At 39.4% G+C, this 20,406-nt stretch overlaps 1 protein-coding gene across 2 annotated transcripts in view; it reads right to left on the reverse strand.

Annotated features, from left to right (window-relative positions):
• The window catches only part of LOC140105206 (FRAS1-related extracellular matrix protein 1-like), a 147,063-nt gene that overhangs the window by 11,735 nt on the left and 114,922 nt on the right, over positions 1 to 20,406 (reverse strand). For both annotated transcript variants that reach the window (XM_072129162.1, XM_072129163.1), the window contains 3 exons: positions 14,549 to 14,678; positions 11,437 to 11,509; positions 38 to 187 (listed from right to left, as the gene is read on the reverse strand). In XM_072129162.1, coding sequence (XP_071985263.1) covers positions 38 to 187; positions 11,437 to 11,509; positions 14,549 to 14,678 — 353 coding nt within the window. The remainder of the gene's footprint in view (positions 1 to 37; positions 188 to 11,436; positions 11,510 to 14,548; positions 14,679 to 20,406) is intronic.

Here is a 20,406-nt window from a genome sequence, read left to right on the forward strand (position 1 = left end):
CTGATTGGTCACATCAGTGAGAAGACTCCGCCCTCACCTTGTCTTGGATCCGTTATTTCGATGGTGGCCTCGGTGACTTTGCCTAGCACGCCGTTCTTGGGTGACCGAAGGATAATTTTTAGGAATTCGTGATTCTCCTCCAGACCATCGTTCTTCACATAGATGTTCCAGGATTTAGTGGAAACGCCTGAAATATACATGGAAGATACAAGTCAATGGTGGGGGGCCACCAGGGCAGACAGGCTATAGAGGGGCCACAGGGGGGCCACCAGGGCAGACAGGCTATAGAGGGGCCACAGGGGGTCCCAGGGCAGACAGGCTATAGAGGGGCCACAGGGGGGCCCCAGTGCAGACAGGCTATAGAGGGGCCACAGGGGGGCCCCAGTGCAGACAGGCTATAGAGGGGCCACAGGGGGGCCCCAGTGCAGACAGGCTATAGAGGGGCCACAGGGGGGCCTCAGTGCAGACAGGCTATAGAGGGGCCACAGGGGGGCCCCAGTGCAGACAGGCTATAGAGGGGCCACAGGGGGGCCCCAGTGCAGACAGGCTATAGAGGGGCCACAGGGGGGCCCCAGTGCAGACAGGCTATAGAGGGGCCCCCCTCATAGTGACCTCAATGCTCTGCAAATAGAAAGTCAACTGCAACCCACAATGACTGTATGTGGCTCCTCCAGCCCAAATTGTAACATCCATTGCCTCCCATTTGTACTCACCCCAGGACCTAGGTGTCTCCTACTTAGGTCCCTCTACTGTTACGCAGCTTGGACCTCAGTTACATAGAGCAGTTCGCCTGCAGCGCCCCCGCAGGAGATAGGAAGCATTACACTTTTAATCACTTGAGTCATTCTATAAAATCCATTGATATGCAGGAGAGACGCCAACGGGTCCTGGGTATCAGCCCCTCTGCTCCTGGTCCCCGTGTCCTCCCATAGGACCCTGTGATTGCTGTGTCCCTCCCCCTCCTGTCCGGACCCTGGATGATTGACTATTTGTCAATTTTTGATTATTTTTGTCTCCTTGTACCTATGTCCCGGGTGTCTTCCATTCTGCCCGGTCAGAGCTCCCCAACAATGAGACCACCCCAAGAGGTAGCAACCTGGTGAAATAAAGTCCTGATCCCTTTAAGGGGTTTAAAGGGTAAGTACCAGTGAACACAAGATGAAAAAGGGGTCTCCACCTGCTGTGTACAGCCGGACCTCCAGAGAAGAGCATGATCTTTACATCCATATTCCAATACAGTTTACAGAACAAGGTCACGTCGAGGAGACCCCTCCCCCCCCACTATTGATTTAGACATCTTTAACGTGGTATTTAGAAATTACACACATTCCCTTTAAACCATTGCAGCAGTAACATAGGTGGCGATAAGCCACAGAGAGCGGCGCCACCTATCTGACAGTGAGGAAACTTCACCTGAAGAAGAATTGATACATTGTAGATCTTTAAAGGGTTAATCCTCCCACAAAATCAAGATTCTTACATATCCTCAGGATAACAAAATATCACATTCTCTAATTCACTGTTATTAACAAAAATGCAGCATTTCTCAGATATAAGTCCAACCTGCCTCTATCAGTCCTGGTGTACACAATTTTGGTTGTCCCTGGATATGACTGTAAATCTTCAGACTATGGTCTGGAAAAGCTTCTCCTGTCTGCACACTGCAGTGCTCCGGTCCCTCCCCCATGCATTACAAGACCAGCTCAGACACAGGCACTTCCTGCCGGCATACAGCCGGCATATAGAGACTTATTCTACAAGCTACAGGCAAGATAAGGTCTCTATAGCAGGGGAAGGGAGTATAGCAAAACTGTGTGTTATAGCTGAGATGTAGTAGGAGCTAGCTGTGTCATTGTGTGTTATATCCATCTCCTGGATCTCGTCATCTCTGATCTGTCTCATCTCTTTTTCTATGTGTCAGATACTAGTGAACGTTCAGAAGATAAATGAAAGTGTAGATAAACCCTGGACCCTGATCATCTAAGCACATTGTCAGCACACAGCATCTCACAGCACAGAGGGATAAAGTCCCCGCTCACACTCTAGAATATTACACCGATTATCACTGAGTGATAGCAGCTAAAACATCAATAAAACTGAGTAAAACACGTAAAATAAGGGGTTAAAAATGATCTTGATTGTGTAAATATCACCAGGGGATTAGAGAACTTTGAGATTTGAGAAGTTTCTTTCATGGGCAAAACCCCTTTAAGTAAATTCTGTAAGTAAAAGTTCGGGGACAGATGTCACTTTTTAATGTGATTTCTAATGAAATGTCTTCTCCGACTACAACCTTTAATTGAGCGCTGACCCTCCGAGGTCTCTGCCGCGTGATTTACGGGAACGTTTTATTTTGCAGGAATTCATCAGGATGAATACATTATCAGCGTACCGGTAACTGGATTATAAATTACATGTTCGCTGTTGTGTGGCTACAGGAGAAGGGGCTCCACAATCTGCACTCCCTGATCCCAGGAGCTTACAATCTAATCGATCCCTTAAAGGAGTTTTCTAATAATAAATAACAAGAATGGATACAAATGAAACAAAACAATAGTCTAGGATATTTGTAAACATATTTAAACTCCTGAATCCTATTGCTTGGTTCCCAGCGCTATATATCCTAGGTCTACAGCAGCCACACTGATGCCGCAAGCAGCATTGAACACAATGGGGCTTATTTACTAAGCGTCCCGCGGCCGCATTTCCGTCTGGGTTTCCGACTTTTCGGGGATCGCTCCGGAACAGGTATTTAAAAGGTGATTATACCGCACGCGATTGGTGTCGATTCCATGCGACATGACCGGGGGGGGGAGAGGGGGGCTGTGCGTGGCCATTGGATGATCCGACAGATGCAGTCAAATTGCGGGATTTAAAAATTGTTTCGCAATCCAAGCACTTACATGCACCGGGAACAAGAAGGTGAACTCCGGCAGACCTGATCGGGAAAGGGACACATGCAGGAAATCGGGCGCACGATCTTTGTGAATCCCGTCAGAGTGCATGATCGTCGGACGCTCGAGAGCTCCTGTGGCTGGGTAAGTAAATGTGCCCCAGTATCTAAAGGTTTAAACACTCAGGATCAGAGATATCAGTGGTGGTCAGCTATATAATACAGGCTAACGCGAGGCTAGTCATTGGCTCTTATAGGCAGCAGTGCACCAGCCATCAAGCAAGTTGAGTCTCTTGCCTCAGGCGGCACCACCTGCAGCTAGATTGGGGCCGCATCAGGGGTGCAATTACCTGCTACAAAAGAGGACCTGACACTTAAAAATAATGGGGCTCATTTACTAAGGGCCCCGTGGACTGCACTTTCGTCAGACATCCTGACGATTTTCATTTTGCGCGGCTGAGACAGGGATTTAAAAGGGGTTTTTGGCGCCCGTGATCGGATTTAGTCGCAATCGCGCCTGCTTTCATGCAGCACAAATCGGGGGGCGGGCCGTCGGACGATTCGCGGGATTTAACTTCAAAATTGTTTCGCAAGCCAAGCACTTACATGCACCGGGAGGAAGGTGGTGAACTCTGTTGGACCTGAGCGGGGAAGCGACACATGCAGGATATCGGACAATGCACTTTCGGGAACTACGAGGGACCGGGGAAGTAAATGTGCCCCAATGTCTCTTCATACCTGATGTCAGCATGGGCATCGGACACTACATGGAGAACCCACTTACGGTACTAAAGAAATAACCGTATATATTACTACCGGATGGGGCATTGGGGTCAATATCGGAGTTTAGGTTCCCATCTGCCTACAGGCAAGATGATAGGACTTACAGATCAGCAGGCGGTGCACAGGGTTAAAGGTAATCTACCATTTTTTTATGATCTGTGAACCAAACAAACCTTGAGAATGCTGTAGTGACACTGATGCAGAAACATATCTTGTTTAATCCCTGATCTAAGTGATTTTGCTCCTTAAAAAAATTATAAAATTCAGGACCTGCGGAAAGCTGGGTGCCTACATAAACACTTTACACACAGAGCTTCCTGAGCTGTCCAGACAGAACTAATCAACCTGAGCTGGATGATTCATACACAGCAGCTGGGGGATGGTGCAGCGATTGATTACTTCTGCCTTGCAGGAAGAAGAGTGATTGCATCATTCTCTGGAGCAGTGCATGACTAATGTAAGAGAAGGAGCCACAGAAGCCTCATTATCATAATTTTATAATTGTTTGTTCAGCAAAACCATTCAATTCAGAGATTAAACAAGATATGTTTCTGCATCAGTGTCGCTATAGCATACTTAAGGTATGTTTGCTGCATAATGCATAAAAACAAATTATCATAATGGGGGTCGTTTACTAAGGGCCCGATTCGCGTTTTCCCGACGTGTTACCCGAATATTTCCGATTTGCGCCGATTGTACCTGAATTGCCCCGCCGCATTTAAAAACCGAAATTGTGTCGCTTGGGAAGCGCTTACCTTCACCTGGTCCAGCTCGGTGCATTCCGGCGCGTTCAGTTGATTTTCAGAGCAGCAGCGCCACCAGGTGGACGGCGGAGGAACTACCTTCATAAATCCCGTCCGGACCCGAATCCTGTTCAGAGAACGCGCCGCTGGATCGCGAATGGGCCGGGTAAGTAAATCTGCCCCAATATCTGTTTTGATGGACAAACTTTATTCTCCTCACTGCCCTAGAGCACCAAAGGCTTCACCTGTGCACATAGACACAGACAGCAGATAACATGACATTGATGGGAGATATATGGATACATAGTATAACACACTACACCGAGGACAGCGACTACCGGAGACACATAGACTTCTGCCAGCAGTGAGCGGCGGCTCATTCTCCTGGTGGCGGTTTATAGATTTTCTTCAGGACTTCTGCTTCATCTCTGTTATCACACCTGTGTCACATTATTTACTCGCTCTTCTAACCAGATGTCTCCTTATGATCCCCACAAGTTAAGTGATACTCGAGCTAAGAATTTAATGAATTTTACATTCCCTGCTGAAATATAGATCTTACAGTTCAGGAGCCTCATACCATAGACAAGTGTAAGGAACAACATGACACCTGCAGCCCCAAGTCTTATATTCTGTACATAGGGGGCAGTATTATAGTAGTTATATTCTTGTATATAGGGGGCAGTATTATAGTAGTTATATTCCTGTACATAGGGGGCAGTATTATAGTAGTTATATTCTTGTACATAGGGGGCAGTATTATAGTAGTTATATTCTTGTACATAGGGGGCAGTATTATAGTAGTTATATTCTTGTATATAGGGGGCAGTATTATAGTAGTTATATTCTTGTACATAGGAGCAGTATTATAGTAGTTATATTCCTGTACATAGGGGGCAGTATTATAGTAGTTATATTCTTGTATATAGGGGGCAGTATTATAGTAGTTATATTCTTGTACATAGGGGGCAGTATTATAGTAGTTATATTCCTGTACATAGGGGGCGGTATTATAGTAGTTATATTCCTGTACATAGGGGACAGTATTATAGTAGTTATATTCCTGTACATAGGGGGCAGTATTGTAGTAGTTATATTCTTGTACATAGGGGGCAGTATTATAGTAGTTATATTCCTGTATATAGGGGCAGTATTATAGTAGTTATATTCTTGTACATAGGGGGTAGTATTATAGTAGTTATATTCCTGTATATAGGGGCAGTATTATAGTAGTTATATTCTTGTACATAGGGGGCAGTATTATAGTAGTTATATTCCTGTACATAGGGGGCAGTATTATAGTAGTTATATTCCTGTACATAGGAGCAGTATTATAGTAGTTATATTCTTGTACATAGGGGGCAGTATTATAGTAGTTATATTCCTGTACATAGGGGGCAGTATTATAGTAGTTATATTCCTGTACATAGGGGGCAGTATTATAGTAGTTATATTCCTGTACATAGGGAGCAGTATTATAGTAGTTATATTCCTGTACATAGGGGGCAGTATTATAGTAGTTATATTCTTGTACATAGGGGGCAGTATTATAGTAGTTATATTCTTGTACATAGGGGGAGTATTAAAGTAGTTATATTCCTGTACATAGGGGGCAGTATTATAGTAGTTATATTCTTGTACATAGGGGTAGTATTATAGTAGTTATATTCTTGTACATAGGGGGCAGTATTATAGTAGTTTTATTCTTGTACATAGGGGGCAGTATTATAGTAGCTATATTCCTGTACATAGGGGGCAGTATTATAGAAGTTATATTCCTGTACATAGGGGGCAGTATTATAGTAGTTATATTCTTGTACATAGGGGAAGTATTATAGTAGTTATATTCTTGTACATAGGGGCAGTATTATAGTAGTTATATTCTTGTACATAGGGGGCAGTATTATAGTAGTTATATTCTTGTACATAGGGGGCAGTATTATAGTAGTTATATTCTTGTACATAGGGGACAGTATTATAGTAGTTATATTCCTGTACATAGGGGACAGTATTATAGTAGTTATATTCCTGTACATAGGGGGCAGTATTATAGTAGTTATATTCTTGTACATAGGGGGCAGTATTATAATAGTTATATCCCTGTACATAGGGGGCAGTATTATAGTAGTTATATTCCTGTACATAGGGGGCAGTATTATAGTAGTTATATTCCTGTACATATGGGGACAATATTATAGTAGTTATATTCTTGTACATAGGGGCAGTATTATAGTAGTTATATTCTTGTACATAGGGGGCAGTATTATAGTAGTTATATTCCTGTACATAGGGGGCAGTATTATAGTAGTTAGATGCCTGTACATAGGGGGCAGTATTATAGTAGTTATATTCTTGTACATAGGGGGCGGTATTATAGTAGTTATATTCTTGTACATAGGGGGCAGTATTATAGTAGTAATATTCTTGTACATAAGGGGCAGTATTATAGTAGTTATATTCTTGTACATAGGAGGCAGTATTATAGTAGTTATATTCTTGTACATAGGGGCCAGTATTATAGTAGTTATATTCTTGTACATAGGGGGCAGTATTATAGTAGTTATATTCTTGTACATAGGGGGCAGTATTATAGTAGTTATATTCTTGTACATAGGAGGCAGTATTATAGTAGTTATATTCTTGTACATTGGGAGTAGTATTATAGTAGTTATATTCCTGTACATAGGGGGCAGTATTATAGTAGTTATATTCTTGTACATAGGGTTAGTATTATAGTAGTTATATTCTTGTACATAGGGGGCAGTATTATAGTAGTTATATTCTTGTACATAGAGAGCAGTATTATAGTAGTTATATTCCTGTACATAGGGGGCAGTATTATAGTAGTTATATTCTTGTACATAGGGTTAGTATTATAGTAGTTATATTCTTGTACATAGGGGGCAGTATTATAGTAGTTATATTCTTGTACATAGAGAGCAGTATTATAGTAGTTATATTCTTGTACATAGGGGCAGTATTATAGTAGTTATATTCCTGTACATAGGGAGCAGTATTATAGTAGTTATATTCCTGTACATAGGAGCAGTATTATAGTAGTTATATTCTTGTACATAGGGGGCAGTATTATAGTAGTTATATTCCTGTACATAGGGGGCAGTATTATAGTAGTTATATTCCTGTACATAGGGGGCAGTATTATAGTAGTTATATTCCTGTACATAGGGAGCAGTATTATAGTAGTTATATTCCTGTACATAGGGGGCAGTATTATAGTAGTTATATTCTTGTACATAGGGGGCAGTATTATAGTAGTTATATTCTTGTACATAGGGGGAGTATTAAAGTAGTTATATTCCTGTACATAGGGGGCAGTATTATAGTAGTTATATTCTTGTACATAGGGGTAGTAATATAGTAGTTATATTCTTGTACATAGGGGGCAGTATTATAGTAGTTTTATTCTTGTACATAGGGGGCAGTATTATAGTAGCTATATTCCTGTACATAGGGGGCAGTATTATAGAAGTTATATTCCTGTACATAGGGGGCAGTATTATAGTAGTTATATTCTTGTACATAGGGGAAGTATTATAGTAGTTATATTCTTGTACATAGGGGCAGTATTATAGTAGTTATATTCTTGTACATAGGGGGCAGTATTATAGTAGTTATATTCTTGTACATAGGGGGCAGTATTATAGTAGTTATATTCTTGTACATAGGGGACAGTATTATAGTAGTTATATTCCTGTACATAGGGGGCAGTATTATAGTAGTTATATTCTTGTACATAGGGGGCAGTATTATAATAGTTATATCCCTGTACATAGGGGGCAGTATTATAGTAGTTATATTCCTGTACATAGGGGGCAGTATTATAGTAGTTATATTCCTGTACATATGGGGACAATATTATAGTAGTTATATTCTTGTACATAGGGGCAGTATTATAGTAGTTATATTCTTGTACATAGGGGGCAGTATTATAGTAGTTATATTCCTGTACATAGGGGGCAGTATTATAGTAGTTAGATGCCTGTACATAGGGGGCAGTATTATAGTAGTTATATTCTTGTACATAGGGGGCGGTATTATAGTAGTTATATTCTTGTACATAGGGGGCAGTATTATAGTAGTAATATTCTTGTACATAAGGGGCAGTATTATAGTAGTTATATTCTTGTACATAGGAGGCAGTATTATAGTAGTTATATTCTTGTACATAGGGGCCAGTATTATAGTAGTTATATTCTTGTACATAGGGGGCAGTATTATAGTAGTTATATTCTTGTACATAGGGGGCAGTATTATAGTAGTTATATTCTTGTACATAGGAGGCAGTATTATAGTAGTTATATTCTTGTACATTGGGAGTAGTATTATAGTAGTTATATTCCTGTACATAGGGGGCAGTATTATAGTAGTTATATTCTTGTACATAGGGTTAGTATTATAGTAGTTATATTCTTGTACATAGGGGGCAGTATTATAGTAGTTATATTCTTGTACATAGAGAGCAGTATTATAGTAGTTATATTCTTGTACATAGGGGCAGTATTATAGTAGTTATATTCCTGTACATAGGGAGCAGTATTATAGTAGTTATATTCTTGTACATAGGGAGCAGTATTATAGTAGTTATAAGAAAAAAAGGAGAAAAAAAAGGTAATGGTATCGGCTCACCCCAATGTAGCAGCAGCTTGTGCTCGGCGTGAAATCAGGCCAGGTGCACGGAATGTTCCCACTCACTGGTCCGGCAGTCCACAGTGATATACTTCATGATGAGAGAAAAACGAAGAGAAAAGGAGGTCGGGAATCCGGCAGCCATACAAGAATGTCCAAGGGTAAACGACTGGTTTAAAATAGAATTCCAAAAAGGTTTATTTCAAAAAAGTTTAAAAACATGACTAGCCAACATGCTAGGATATGGACACAGAGGCAGGCAGAAAAAAGAAACACAGCACAATGTGGTGCAGGTAACGCGTTTCGGACTTTGTGAGCGTCTTAGTCCTTAATCACTAGGACTAAGACGCTCACAAAGTCCGAAACGCGTTACCTGCACCACATTGTGCTGTGTTTCTTTTTTCTGCCTGCCTCTGTGTCCATATCCTAGCATGTTGGCTAGTCATGTTTTTAAACTTTTTTGAAATAAACCTTTTTGGAATTCTATTTTAAACCAGTCGTTTACCCTTGGACATTCTTGTATGGCTGCCGGATTCCCGACCTCCTTTTCTCTTCGTTTTTCTCTCATTATAGTAGTTATATTCCTGTACACAGGGGGCAGTATTATAGTAGTTATATTCTTGTACATAGGAGGCAGTATTATAGTAGTTATATTCTTGTACATAGGAGGCAGTATTATAGTAGTTATATTCTTGTACATAGGAGGCAGTATTATAGTAGTTATATTCTTGTACATAGGGGGCAGTATTATAGTAGTTATATTCCTGTACATAGGGGGCAGTATTATAGTAGTTATATTCCTGTACATAGGAGGCAGTATTATAGTAGTTATATTCCTGTACATAGGGGGCAGTATTATAGTAGTTATATTCTTGTACATAGGGGGCAGTATTATAGTAGTTATATTCCTGTACATAGGGGGCAGTATTATAGTAGTTATATTCTTGTACATAGGGGGCAGTATTATAGTAGTTATATTCTTGTACATAGGAGGCAGTATTATAGTAGTTATATTCTTGTACATAGGGGGCAGTATTATAGTAGTTATATTCCTGTACATAGGGGGCAGTATTATAGTAGTTATATTCCTGTACATAGGAGGCAGTATTATAGTAGTTATATTCCTGTACATAGGGGGCAGTATTATAGTAGTTATATTCTTGTACATAGGGGGCAGTATTATAGTAGTTATATTCCTGTACATAGGGGGCAGTATTATAGTAGTTATATTCCTGTACATAGGGGCAGTATTATAGTAGTTATATTCTTGTACATAGGGGACAGTATTATAGTAGTTATATTCCTGTACACAGGGGGCAGTATTATAGTAGTTATATTCTTGTACGTAGGAGGCAGTATTATAGTAGTTATATTCTTGTACATAGGAGGCAGTATTATAGTAGTTATATTCTTGTACATAGGGGGCAGTATTATAGTAGTTATATTCCTGTACATAGGGGACAGTATTATAGTAGTTATATTCTTGTACATAGGGGGCAGTATTATAGTAGTTATATTCTTGTACATAGGGGGCAGTATTATAGTAGTTATATTCTTGTACATAGGGGACAGTATTATAGTAGTTATATTCCTGTACATAGGGGCAGTATTATAGTAGTTATATTCTTGTACATAGGGGCAGTACAATAGTAGTTATATTCTTGTACATAGGGGGCAGTATTATAGTAGTTATATTCTTGTACATAAACATATGTGTGTCCCATGTCTATAGATGGGACATATAGGACTGCACTATGTATCCATGTTGCCCGTGTAAGGGGCCTCATTACTTGCACTGCACTTCCATCCACGGTCTATATTGTCTCAGTGTAATTGCTCTTAGGAAGTTTTGCATCTGTGCTCTCTTTGTCTCTATGAGTCGTGTAGGGAAGGTAGAGATGAGCAGTTTCTTAAATAACAAACAGATCTTCCATTGTTCATAATGGGGGAGGGGGGGGGGTGCTTAAAGTGAATATAACAGGAGGATGCAACCAACTTTTACAATGTAAGATCTGAAAACCCTATAAATCCTATTAGCACCAGGTATTGTACTGGCTATATGTCATCTATAAGCAGAGAAACTGCTGAATACAAAGGCTCCATGTAGTGTAGAGAGGATCCCACATGTGATGAAATGTATAATGTCCATGTTCTTCCAAAATGCCTTAATAAACTACACAGATTCATTATACTAAATGTGCAATGGATAAAACCTGACCAATTATAATGTAAAAAAATAGTTCATATTTCAAAGATATTTCTTATGGACGAGAAGAACAATCAGTTTCATAAATGTAAATATATATAAAATGTATTAATCAAAAATGAAAACATTCTAAAAGAAAAATTGGTAAAAATGAGAATATTGACCTGGATCAAACTGCACGAGGCTGGCGCCGGTGTGTGTGAAGTCCTGTCCCAGCCGCGCCGAAATCTCCTGCACCTGGGATAAGAAATATTCCTTTGTATTATACACAGATCTTATTACATCCACTTTCCAAGTTATTTTATGGTATTTAAAAAAAAGAATCGAATATAAGAGCTCTCGAAAAATAAAATGTATAATTTTTTTAGTGAAAAAAAAATATTTTTTAAATACAAATACAGGCAGGTTACGTACAGGATAGGTTCCATAGGTCTGTTCTTAAGTTGAATTTGTATGTAAGTCGAAACTGTATATTCTATAATTGTAAATCCAAACAAATTTTTTTTTTTTTTGCCCCAGTGACAATTGGAGGTTTAAATTTTTTGCTGTAATGGGACCAAGGATTATCAATAAAGCTTCATTACAGACACCTTACAGCTGATCATTGCAGTCTGGGGCTATAGTAACATCCAGAGAGGTCACCAGAGGTCACAGGGGGAAGAGGGGTCCGTCTGTAACTAGGGGTCGTCTGTAAGTTGGGTGTCCTTAAGTAGGGGACCGTCTGTAGTAATTATAATAAAAAATTATATTTATACCTTCAGTTCATAAAATATTATTATTTTATTACAATTATTATATTTTTGTTTATTATTATTATTATAGTACATTTTCAAAAAAATATTCTATTTTGCAAAATGATATTTGGAGATTTTTTGTTTTTTAATATTATTATTGTTATTGAAGAATAATAATAATAATAATAATAATATAAAATCAATATTATATATATATATATATATATATATATATATATATATATATATATATATATATATACACACACATACCGTATATATATTTATGATATTTGGGGATTTTTAATTTTATTATTACATTTATTAAGTAATAGTATAAAATTATTAATTTATATAATATATTATATAATACATTTTATAACTTTTGATTTTTGTTTTACTCCTGTTATAATTTTCATTGCTGGTATAAACAAACTTTTTTACAACATTAAATAAAAATTTCAAAGGTGAATTTAATTATATATTTTTTATCTAAAAACTACAATTTCATTATTTTATATATTTATTTTTTATAATATCTAAACTTTATTTTATTATTTATTTTTTTAATATAATTTTTTTTTTGTATTTATTATTTTTTATAAATTTTATTTTTTTATTATTTTTTTTATATATATTTTAATAGAAGGATAAATAATGAATGTAAAATAATAATAATAAAAAATAGAAACAGCTTCCATTATATTGTAAATTAAACAAATTACCATAAGGCTGAGATCTGTCCCTGGGGGGTAAAAAGTGAACAAGCAGATATTGTGCACAATGCGGCTCTGCACACATGGTCAGTGCTTAAAGGGGCGGTGTACCGGGGCCCGGCCATGCAGGCAGCGCCTGTTATCTGCTTGCACACTGCCTGGGTCTGGCCCGGCTTATCGTAGTGGAGCAGATTTTCGGCGCCTCTTATCTTCGCCTTTACATTTCCGTGCGCACATCACCAGACGCTTCTGTGAAGCCTAAACACCTTCCGGATTTGGCAAGAAGAAATAGGTAAAGTCTTAGCTGCCGGCGGTGGCCGGATCCAGGGCCCGGAGCGTGGAAAAGGCTCAATTTTTCGCAATTTGACAAAATTATTAATTAATGTCCACAAAATCCACAATATTCAAAAGGGACAAACACAAAGGATTCGGACATCACCCTCCAGGATCCGGGAATATGAGGATTGTGCTGGGAATACAAAACTTCTGGCCCCCATTATAGTCACTATAGGACAAGTAAACCTGAGCCCCCAGACCACAAAGCAAATCTGTAACAGACCCCCACCAGGGCAGGAACCCAAATCCTATAACCCAGTCTGAATTCTGTTCCATATCTCCCAAAGGCAAAACTTTTAGTTGTGGTTTTATATATAAGGGTTAAAGGGAACCTGTCAGCAGATTTCACAACATCAAAACTGGTTTGGGGATGAAATTTCCTTTCTTTTGATGTGAAATCTTCCCTGTTTACCTCCAAAGTCATGTGAAAAGACCAGAGAAGAGTCAAAGTTTGCCTGAGATGAGTCACATTTAGAGGCTACAGGAGGAGAGTGACTATCTGCAGTTCTATGGCACCTAAAAACATGGTGCTGGTGTCGTGTTAAAGATAAGAAACTCATCTTTTAGATCATATAAGACAGGCAGTCATTTTTATATGCAAAGAGGGAATTCTAGAATAGACATTTCATTGCCTACCTGAGGGGGCTTGTAGTTTAATGGGGTCAAATCTGTAGACAAGTCCATTAAAGTTCTATTCATCCTAATCTACCTGGTTCACGAAATTATTGACAGAACAGGCTGTGCCTGTGAAATGCGAAGCCATGGCAAAGACTATTAACTAGAAAACCCCTTTAAGGAGAGGAGTGCGGGGGGGGGGGGGATGCGGGGAGGTGCAGCCTTAATACCCATAAGGCATTTCTTCCTGATACAAAGAGACCCGGACAATAGATGATGCAGGAGCCTCGTACAGATTTATACTGATGTCCAGAAGTTTACGTCATTGTGGAACTTTTTTGTCATTTTGTTCAAGAACCAGGAAGATCAGGATGAATAGAACTTTACCCCTTATTTTACTTTAACAAGATCATTAAATTTTCCTTTTTTTGAGTTCCTCTTGGTGTCGTCTATTGTGGCGCTGCTATACTGTGGTGTCATATCCAGATCTGTTCCTATAACATTGTGCTGTCCCCTTGGGAATACTACTGGAAATATATGAATAAATGGACAAGTGGGCGTTCCTCTTTCCCTTCTGTCAATGGGGGATGTCACTGTAATAATAGTGGTCAATGCAAGAATGAAATTTCATACATTTAGAATTTGAGGAGTCTCATTATCCAATGTCTGTGATAGCTCCGGATGTTTCCATCCCGCGGTCCTTGTGCAGTTACAGGTTACTTTGTGTTGCAGATCTGAACATCCTGAGGTCGTCAGGAATAGTAATAAGTTCATGTAGAAAGTTTCAGAACTTTTCCTTTAGATCGTAGCTCCATTATTTATCTATAATATGTAAAATAGTTTCTGTATAAATCCACATTCTGCAACGTCATTACCTTTATACCAACAAATGCCGGATCTTTACTGCTCCCCCGTCTCTTCACCGTCACCACCAGAGTCCCAGCGTTCTCACAGATCCGATAATACGATTCAGCCAGTTCTAATACGGACCAGCACAGATCCAGCCTAAAACATGGACAATAATGAAAGACTGGTACAAGATACCATGGATACATACAACTGGAATAAAGGAGCCCTGCACTATAACCTGCACTATCACCTGCACTATAACCCGCTCTATAACCTGCACTATAACCTGCACTATAACCTGCACAATAACCTGCACTATAACCTGCACTATCACCTGCACTATAACCTACACTATTACCTGCACTATAACCCGCACTATAACCTGCTCTATAACCCGCACTATAACCTGCACTATAACCCGCACTATCACCTGCACTATCACCTGCACTATAACCTGCACTGTAACCTGCACTGTAACCTGCACTGTAACCCGCACTATCACCTGCTCTATAACCCGCACTATAACCTGCACTATAACCTGCACTATAACCCGCACTATAACCCGCACTATAACCCGCACTATAACCTGCACTATAACCTGCACTATAACCCGCACTATAACCCGCTCTATAACCTGCACTATAACCTGCTCTATAACCTGCACTATAACCTGCACTATAACCTGCACTATAACCTGCACTATCACCTGCACTATACCCCGCACTATAACCCGCACTATAACCCGCACTATACCCTGCACTATCACCTGCACTATAACCCGCACTATAACCCGCACTATTACCTGCACTATTACCTGCACTATAACCTGCACTATAACCTGCACTATAACCCGCACTATAACCTACACTATAACCTACACTATAACCTACACTATTACCTGCTCTATAACCTGCACTATAACCCGCACTATAACCCGCACTATAACCTGCACTATCACCTGCACTATAACCCGCACTATAACCCGCACTATAATCTGCACTATAACCCGCACTATAACCCGCACTATAATCTGCACTATAACCCGCACTATAACCCGCACTATACCCTGCACTATCACCTGCACTATAACCCGCACTATAACCCGCACTATAACCCGCTCTATAACCTGCACTATCACCTGCACTATAACCTGCTCTATCACCTGCTCTATAACCTGCACTATAACCTGCTCTATAACCTGCACTATCACCCGCACTATAACCTGCCCTGCTCTATAACCCGCACTATAACCTGCACTATAACCTGCACTTTAACCTGCACTATAACCCGCACTATAACCCGCACTATAACCTGCACTATAACCTGCACTATCACTTGCACTATAACCCGCACTATAACCCGCACTATCACCCGCACTATAACCCGCACTATCACCTGCACTATAACCTGCACTATAACCGGCACTATAACCCGCACTATAACCCGCACTATAACCCGCACTATAACCCGCACTATAATCTGCACTATAACCTGCACTATAACCCGCACTATAACCTGCACTATAACCCGCACTATAACCCGCACTATAACCCGCACTATAACCTGCACTATAACCTGCACTATAACCTGCACTATAACCCGCACTATAACCCGCACTATAACCCGCACTATAACCCGCTCTATAACCTGCACTATAACTTGCACTATCACCTGCACTATAACCTGCACTATCACCTGCTCTATAACCTGCACTATAACCTGCTCTATAACCTGCACTATAACCTGCTCTATAACCTGCACTATCACCCGCACTATAACCTGCCCTGCTCTATAACCCGCCCTGCTCTATAACCCGCACTATAACCTGCACTATAACCCGCACTATAACCTGCACTATAACCTGCACTATAACCTGCACTATCACCTGCACTATAACCCGCACTATAACCTGCACTATCACCTGCACTATCACCTGCACTATAACTTGCACTATCACCTGCACTATAACCTGCACTATAACCTGCACTATAACCTGCACTATAACCCGCACTATAAACCGCAATATAACCTGCACTATAACCCGCACTATAACCCGCACTATACCCTGCACTATCACCTGCACTATACCCCGCACTATAACCCGCACTATAACCTGCACTATAACCCGCACTATAACCCGCACTATAACCTGCACTATAACCTGCACTATAACCCGCACTATAACCCGCACTATAACCCGCTCTATAACCTGCACTATCACCTGCACTATAACCTGCTCTATAACCTGCACTATCACCTGCTCTATAACCTGCACTATAACCTGCTCTATAACCTGCACTATCATCCGCACTATAACCTGCCCTGCTCTATAACCCGCTCTATAACCTGCACTATCACCTGCACTATAACCTGCTCTATAACCTGCACTATCACCTGCTCTATAACCTGCACTATAACCTGCTCTATAACCTGCACTATCATCCGCACTATAACCTGCCCTGCTCTATAACCTGCACTATAACCTGCACTATAACCTGCCCTGCTCTATAATCCGCACTATAACCTGCACTATCACCTGCACTATAACCTGCACTATAACCCGCACTATAACCTGCACTATCACCTGCACTATAACCTGCACTATAACCTGCACTATAACCTGCACTATAACCTGCACTATAACCCGCACTATAACCCGCACTATAAACCGCAATATAACCTGCACTATAACCTGCACTATAACCCGCACTATACCCTGCACTATAACCTGCACTATAACCCGCACTATAACCCGCACTATAATCTGCACTATAACCCGCACTATAACCCGCACTATAACCTGCACTATAACCCGCACTATAACCCGCACTATAACCCGCACTATATCCCGCACTATAACCTGCACTATAACCTGCACTATAACCTGCACTATACCCTGCACTATAACCTGCTCTATAACCCGCACTATAACCCGCACTATAACCTGCTCTATAACCCGCACTATAACCTGCACTATAACCTGCACTATAACCCGCACTATAACCCGCACTATAACCCGCTCTATAACCTGCACTATAACCCGCACTATAACCCGCACTATAATCTGGATAGAGACGCCAGGTACCGACAATCAACACATAATTATGCATCAGATGTTACACCGTTCGGTCATGTGACCACATATGCCTGTTATGGATATGAATTACTTTTATATGTAATGTATGATCTCTTTCTTTGTATGCACTTGCACTTTATCATTATATCACAATTATCTATTATATATGTATTTCATGTTTCTATGGAGTGTACACTATTTATATATTAAAGTGAGAATATTTGGACACTCCCATTGGGGGTATATATGTTTGTAAGCACACATTGCTTGAGAAAGGCGGCAACACACCAAAATGTCGCTGGTTTTGGATTAAACCCTTCCTGTCTTCACTTTTGAATTTGGAGAACTGCCTCATTTTTTGGGAGATAGATAAATAGATAGATAGGAGATAGATAGATAGATAGATAGATAGATAGATAGATAGATAGATAGATAGATAGATAGGAGATAGATAGATAGGAGATAGATATATAGTAGAAAGATAGATAGATAGATAGATAGATAGATAGATAGATAGATAGATAGATAGATAGATACATGATATGACTGTACAGGTGTATACATCTCATAGATACATGATATGACTGTACAGGTATATACTTCTCATAGATACATGATATGACTGTACAGGTGTATACATCTCATAGATACATGATATGACTGTACAGGTGTATACATCTCATAGATACATGATATGACTGTACAGGTGTATACATCTCATAGATACATGATATGACTGTACAGGTGTATACATCTCATAGATACATGATATGACTGTACAGGTGTATACATCTCATAGATACATGATATGACTGTACAGGTGTATACATCTCATAGATACATGATATGACTGTACAGGTGTATACATCTCATAGATACATTATGTGACTGTACAGGTGTATACATCTCATAGATACATGATATGACTGTACAGGTGTATACATCTCATAGATACATGATATGACTGTACAGGTAGATAGATCTCATAGATACATGATATGACTGTACAGGTGTATACATCTCATAGATACATGATATGACTGTACAGGTAGATAGATCTCATAGATACATGATATGACTGTACAGGTGTATACATCTCATAGATACATGATATGACTGTACAGGTAGATAGATCTCATAGATACATGATATGACTGTACAGGTGTATACATCTCATAGATACATGATATGACTGTATAGGTGTATACATCTCATAGATACATGATATGACTGTACAGGTGTATACATCTCATAGATACATGATATGACTGTACAGGTGTATACATCTCATAGATACATTATATGACTGTACAGGTGTATACATCTCATAGATACATTATGTGACTGTACAGGTGTATACATCTCATAGATACATGATATGACTGTACAGGTGTATACATCTCATAGATACATGATATGACTGTACAGGTGTATACATCTCATAGATACATGAAATGACTGTACAGGTGTATACATCTCATAGATACATGATATGACTGTACAGGTGTATACATCTCATAGATACATGATATGACTGTACAGGTGTATACATCTCATAGATACATGATATGACTGTACAGGTGTATACATCTCATAGATACATGATATGACTGTACAGGTGTATACATCTCATAGATACATGATATGACTGTACAGGTGTATACATCTCATAGATACATGATATGACTGTACAGGTGTATACATCTCATAGATACATGATATGACTGTACAGGTGTATACATCTCATAGATACATGAAATGACTGTACAGGTGTATACATCTCATAGATACATGATATGACTGTACAGGTGTATACATCTCATAGATACATGATATGACTGTACAGGTGTATACATCTCATAGATACATGATATGACTGTACAGGTGTATACATCTCATAGATACATGATATGACTGTACAGGTGTATACATCTCATAGATACATGATATGACTGTACAGGTGTATACATCTCATAGATACATGATATGACTGTACAGGTGTATACATCTCATAGATACATGATATGACTGTACAGGTGTATACATCTCATAGATACATGATATGACTGTACAGGTGTATACATCTCATAGATACATGATATGACTGTACAGGTGTATACATCTCATAGATACATGATATGACTGTACAGGTGTATACATCTCATAGATACATGATATGACTGTACAGGTATATACTTCTCATAGATACATGATATGACTGTACAGGTGTATACATCTCATAGATACATGATATGACTGTACAGGTATATACTTCTCATAGATACATTATGTGACTGTACAGGTGTATACATCTCATAGATACATGATATGACTGTACAGGTGTATACATCTCATAGATACATTATATGACTGTACAGGTGTATACATCTCATAGATACATGATATGACTGTACAGGTGTATACATCTCATAGATACATGATATGACTGTACAAGTGTATACATCTCATAGATACATGATATGACTGTACAGGTGTATACATCTCATAGATACATGATATGACTGTACTGGTGTATACATCTCATAGATACATGATATGACTGTACAGGTGTATACATCTCATAGATACATGAAATGACTGTACAGGTATATACTTCTCATAGATACATTATGTGACTGTACAGGTGTATACATCTCATAGATACATTATGTGACTGTACAGGTGTATACATCTCATAGATACATGATATGACTGTACAGGTGTATACATCTCATAGATACATGATATGACTGTACTGGTGTATACATCTCATAGATACATGATATGACTGTACAGGTGTATACATCT

This window comes from Engystomops pustulosus, chromosome 10 (assembly GCF_040894005.1).
Source record: "Engystomops pustulosus chromosome 10, aEngPut4.maternal, whole genome shotgun sequence".
Classification (NCBI taxonomy): domain Eukaryota; kingdom Metazoa; phylum Chordata; class Amphibia; order Anura; family Leptodactylidae; genus Engystomops; species Engystomops pustulosus.